The 5,765-nt window shown below is 40.9% G+C and overlaps 1 protein-coding gene across 3 annotated transcripts in view; it reads left to right on the top strand.

Moving 5' to 3' along the window:
• The window catches only part of plvapa (plasmalemma vesicle associated protein a), a 7,395-nt gene extending 1,654 nt beyond the window's left edge, over window positions 1-5,741 (top strand). For 2 of the 3 annotated variants that reach the window (XM_031281002.2, XM_031281001.2), the window contains 5 exons: window positions 289-346; window positions 522-1,240; window positions 2,673-3,546; window positions 4,215-4,272; window positions 5,578-5,741. In XM_031281002.2, the coding sequence (XP_031136862.1) occupies window positions 289-346; window positions 522-1,240; window positions 2,673-3,546; window positions 4,215-4,272; window positions 5,578-5,611 (1,743 nt within the window). In that variant the 3' untranslated portion in view covers window positions 5,612-5,741. The remainder of the gene's footprint in view (window positions 1-288; window positions 347-521; window positions 1,241-2,672; window positions 3,547-4,214; window positions 4,273-5,577) is intronic. The other variant, XM_031281003.2, reaches the window with a different exon arrangement.
• The last annotated feature ends 24 nt before the right edge of the window (window positions 5,742-5,765 follow it).

Below are 5,765 nucleotides of genomic sequence, written 5' to 3'. Positions count from 1 at the left end.
TTGTATTTGTATTTCAATAAATAGGACTGTAAAATGTAGTTTTGAGATATTCCTTTATAGTTTTCCGAACAAGAGGCAACCCAACAGATTATTTTCTGTTATAATTATTACATGTAGCACTTAAGTGTTGAACCCACATGTCAGAGTATTTGTAAGACATTAAAAAACACAATCATTTTGGTTAATAATGACTAAGGTAAACTGTACATTCTAAATAGTTTTTCCTACATTTTGCAACTGGTCTAGAACAAATCCCTAAAACACCTTTTCTTTCACTGATATGAACAGCAAGACTGCAATAAAGAGTTGAACAATTACAAGAACATCGCCCGATGCCCAACCACATGTAAGTATGACATTTCTTCAGTGCAATCCCAAAAATAATCAAATACTTAAATGAGACTATTGAGCTATTGTCCCTATTTCTCTATTTCTCACCTGCAGTTCAAAAACTGCCACTTAGAGAAAGATAGATCTGTCTACTTCTGTTCTCTTCTGTCATTATTGTTTTTTCTAAGCAGTTCAACATACAGATAACTGCAACTGTGGGCTGCTGAGTGAACGACTGAAAGCCAGGCTTGACCTTGTGGAGTCCAACTTCACACAAACAACGCAGAGGATGAGGATGGAAATGGACCAGACCGCCAAAGAGAGAGACACCATTAGCTTGGAGGCCATCCGTCTGCGGAGGGACAAATCCACGCATGAAAAGGAGGTGGAGTTCTTTAGGCAGAAATGCAAAGATGACTTCGCCCATTCCTTGAGTGGCATTTCCAATGTCTCCAAGGCTTTCCTAGAGAAGATCAGTTCCCTCTTCCCTTCGCACATCGCCTTCCAGCTCACCTGTCCCAAACAGAGGGACCACCTGGAGCAGATCCGCACCAATTGCACCAGCCTGTCCATGGAAGTGGAGGACAAGTTCCAGCGTTATCTGGATAGTGTGGGAGGACAGGTGTCAGCCATCCAGGCAGAAAGCAGCCGTCTGAAGGCAGAGAACTGGCGACTGTCTGACGACTACCGCTGGTGCACCATGAACCGCACAGGCCTGATCCTGCAGCACGGACAGAACTTAGGCAAACTTCAGCAGAAACACGACGAGGAGAAGGAGAGACTCCTGGTGGACAAGATGAGGCTTAGCGGAGAATTGGAAGTCGTGAGAAACAATGTCAAATATAAAAGTAAAGAGGTTGATCACCTTACAGAGCAAATCAAGCAGCTCAACTTGTCCTGCATACCTAAGGTAAGACCTGACTGATTAAATGAGCATGTTATACGCTCTGTAGGGTCGTCTGAGCTCTTCTGTGTTCTTCGTTCAGCGTTTGATTATTTAAATGAGACCTATGATACCAAGAACAACCTTGTAAAACATCCTGAACTTTTTAGTGAAGCTGTTTGCCAGTGAAGGTAGTTAAAAGGAGGGAACACAATAAGAGTTTAATTAAGGAAACTATCTGCGAGCTGTAAACGGCAACAGCTCGGGCTGCTCGATGATTATGAAAAAAATGATTTAACACGATTACACATTGACTTTTTGTATTCCTCTTCAGAACACAAGACAAAATAAGAGTTTACTTGCAAAACGTAATGTGCAAAATAATCGCTATTCTCAATAACATTGTTTTTGTGATCTTAGGGGGTTTTCGATTAATTGCACAGCCTAGTAACAGCAGATGTTACATGAAAGGAATGCTGCTGGAGATTCTCTAATATAGTACAATATAATGTGTACACTGTCATTTACTATACAGGTTATCGTCATGGATGGAATAAAACCCCTGTCATATTTAATGATATGCATGCATTTGTGCAGCTATTAGGTCCTTTTGTGCACACATTTGAGCTTTGTTGTCAATAATACTCTCCATCACTGCAGTATCAGAAGACATAGTTGCTTATGTAACACCTGTAGAAATACTACAATACATACAAAGCACTTATCACAGTGCTTTGAGATCTTAACATATTGCATAAAATGCATGAGATTAAAGCAGCCTGACAGGTTGTTGGAAATTATCCAGTTTTAAGTGCAGAGGAGGAGGTGGGGGAGGGAAGTTGTCTGCCAGTAAAGTACAAGAGGGCAGAAGGGTGAGAACTGGGTAAATATTTATGTCAGTTATACTTAGATATGAAGAAGCTCTATGATGCTCTTTAAGTCAGGGGTTTTGCATCTTAGAACCGAAAATGTACACAACCGGTCAAACGTTTGGGGTCACTTAGAAATTTCCATTCCACTCCATTATAGACAGAATACCAGCTGATCTGAGTGGGTGGCTGATCTTTAATGCAATATCTACATTGCCCATTATCAGCAACCATTCATCCAATGTTCCAAAGGCACATTCTGTTTACTAATCTGATATCATTTTAAAAGGCTAACTGAGAAAACATTGGAGAACCCTTTTGCAATTATGTAAGCACATAATGTAATCTGAAAACTGCTGCCCTGGTTAAAAAAACAATGCAACTGATCTCAGCTGGTATTCTGTTTGTAATGGAGTGGAATGGACATTTCTAAGTGACCCCAAAATTTTGACCGGTAGTGTAAGTTGATATAATCACATTTTTTGTCTACTCAAAGTAGACAAGTTTTAACCAAAAAAACCCAGATAGTTTTAACAAATGGTTTATAATCAGTTTTTCCCCATATTGACATTGCTCTTATTTTATTTCAGACAGGATTTGCAGGAGGCTCTCGGTCAGGCACACAGTCCCAGCCTGGGTGGGGCTTCGGTGGTGGATCCAGCTCTGCCTCGTCCAGCTCTTCTATTGGGGGTCAGCCTAGTAGGGCAGGGTCAGGGGGATTGAGCTTATTTGGGTCAGATTTCAATAAGCCAGGATCGAATGGGGCGGGCTCTTCAAGTTCGTCCGTCTTGTCATCCGGGTCAGGTAGCTCCACCGGGTCAGGATTTAATAGGCTAGGACAAGGATCAATCGGGGCAGGCTCTTCAAGTTCGTCCGTCTTGTCATCTGGGTCAGGTAGCTCCACCGGGTCAGTATTTAATAGGCTAGGACAAGGATCAATCGGGGCAGGCTCTTCAAGTTCGTCCGTCTTGTCACCTGGGTCAGGTAGCTCCACCGGGTCAGGGTTCAATACTGGGGGAGGATACCCAAGCGTTGGCTCAGCGTCAAATCCAAATCTTAGCCCAAGTGGGACAGGTTCCAATAACCCAGCACTGAGTGGGAGAGGCTCTCCAACTTTTGGGTTATCCTCTGGGTCAAGCGGGATAGGCTTGAATAAGCCAACATCAAGCGTGAAAAGCTCCCCAGGCTTAGGTTCAAACCTTTTTGGGTCATCTTCCGGATCATCCTCTGGCTCTTCCTCAGGTTCTTCTTCTGGGTCGTCCTCTGGGGCGACTGGGGCGACTGGGGCAACGAGTAAAAGTGGGTCAGTCAGCAACCCATTTTCTTGGTTAGGGATGGGTAACTCAGGACAAAGTAAGCCAGGAAGTGGAACAGGGAAAGCACCATCCACTGGGAATAGTTATGGTGGAACTGGGTCGTCATTTGGTGCAGGAAGAACGAGCGGACTGGGAGGCGGTAGCTCAGGTAAGAATATATACCTGCAGTTTATCATTACTATTCTGGGGCATTTTTAAATAAAGGTATGGTTCACCCAGATTCCCCAAAAAATATTTTCTCACGTACCTCATACCCCAGGTGGTATCCAGCCATGCAGATAGATTTGGTTTTATTTGCCCAGGTTTTGAGAAATCCACCAATTCTGCTCCCACCCCAGTACAACAGAGGCGAATGGAAACATATTTGTTGTTCTTAAAGCATGGAAAAATTGGAATCAAATATTTCTGCAGAAGCATCTCAAGCTGCTGTTGATTTTTTTTTTAAATGCTTTAGGTAGCACAAGTGAAATTCCATTCATTGCTATTCTCAGGGACGACAGATATCTCAAAACCTGGGTTGATAAAACCCCAAACTATCTGCAAGATAGATTGATAATTTGGGTGAACTGACCCTTTGAACAAACATCAGGAGTAATCAGTTTGCAACCATTCATTTGTATTCAAAGTATGTATTTGGGTTCAAACTCCATTATTAATAATTCCTCTTCAAGCCTTGAATGAATGGCTCTAATGTTTGTAGCCTTAGATCTCGTCAGAAATGCTGTTAGCATTTATGTAGTATTGTTAATTATAAATGCAGCTTGGTTGATTGCACCATGGCTAAGTAATGACAAACTTCTTGTATTTAACCAACAGTGGGCGTCACTCAGCACCTTAAAGATCTGCAACGCCTCATCAACCCCCCTGGCCCAGAGTGAGTATCAAGTGTCTTTGAGCTGTAGGTTGAGAGTGAATGTTAAAGTGTTGCTGGTTTTTTGTTGCAGGCTGAACAGTGGGTGCACAGAAGAGACATTCTCTATATTTTTGATATTGTCGGCAAATCCCATGAAAAAAAATGTCTCTCAATGCTTTGATTTCCGTACCCTGTCTGTGGCACCCAGCCCCAAACCCACTGGATCCCACTGAAGACCACTGAAGACGTAAATGTGTAAATGACGTAACGGGTCACCAATATATAGTTTTATTTATTTTTTTCAAGATTTTCTAAAACAGCTGGGCACTGTAGTTTTTAGCACATGTTACACAACAGGATCTAAATAGTGCATTTGTTAGGAACTATTTTTTTTTTTTTTTTGTCGCGGATTAATATACATTTGGTGCTCTAATGAGTATTTACAGGACAGTGTATGCAGGAGTGACTGGAAATAAACTAGTGCCCATGTTCATTTCGTGCCAGCATCCATCAGACTGTTTAACAATAACCCCCCTCATCACTCCAGACTTCGACCTATTATCTCCTTACCCACCCCTCTACTCCTACCCTCAGGGTTTTTTGTTTTTAGTATTTTTAAGTATTTATTTATTCTTGGGTATAATTATTATTATTGACTATATATTGTTGTATGTTGTGTCTAAATGTGCCTGATCACAAATGAAGTGCCCTCACGGGAAAAATTAAGTTCTTTTGATTTAGATTTTTTTGATTGTAATGAAGGAACATGTCACCCAGTGCAACAGTGTGGCTCATTGATGTGTTTTTATAGTTTCTGGGGGGAAATTAAGAAATGAACTAAATCAGGCTTTGTACACAATACTTTTAATGTTGGTTTTGGTTTATTTCATGGGATTTGTTGACGATAAAGCGAAAAAATGTAATGTCCACAACACTGCTTTAAACTTCAAGTTTCGACCCTACTGGGTCTTCTTCAGGTAAATGGGCATTTCCCTGAAGAAGACCCAGTAGGGTCGAAACGTTGCATTTACATTAAATATGGGAGTTTAAAGCAGTGTTGCGGACATTACATTTTTTCGCTTTAAGTACTTTTCATTTGTCCTGCACCTGCCAGAAGGTGGGATGTGCACACAATTACCTTTATTAAATTTGTTGACGATAAGACCAGAAGACGTATCCATTAACAAAAATATGTGATGTTTTTAAGTTTGATAAACTCACTCATTAGCGTCACATCAAGAAACGTTATAACTATTATTTCTTTCTTTCTTTCTTTCTTTCTTTCTTTCTTTCTTTCTTTCTTTCTTTCTTTCTTTCTTTTTCCAGGGAGAAACAAGATCTCTCCAGAATGTTGGGTTAGTCCACCTTAATTAGAAAAGCCAAAGCTTAAAGGAGATTTGTCTCCCACTGCATCTATGAAGCACAGCTCACAGCAAGCTTCTCATATTGAGTCCTCATATTTTATATCAATAAATGCACCATATATTATACACTGGTTGTGACAGTTTATACTT

The sequence above is a fragment of the Sander lucioperca genome, chromosome 9, assembly GCF_008315115.2.
Source record: "Sander lucioperca isolate FBNREF2018 chromosome 9, SLUC_FBN_1.2, whole genome shotgun sequence".
NCBI classification, from domain to species: Eukaryota; Metazoa; Chordata; class Actinopteri; order Perciformes; family Percidae; genus Sander; species Sander lucioperca.
This window is presented reverse-complemented; position numbering and strand designations above follow the sequence as displayed.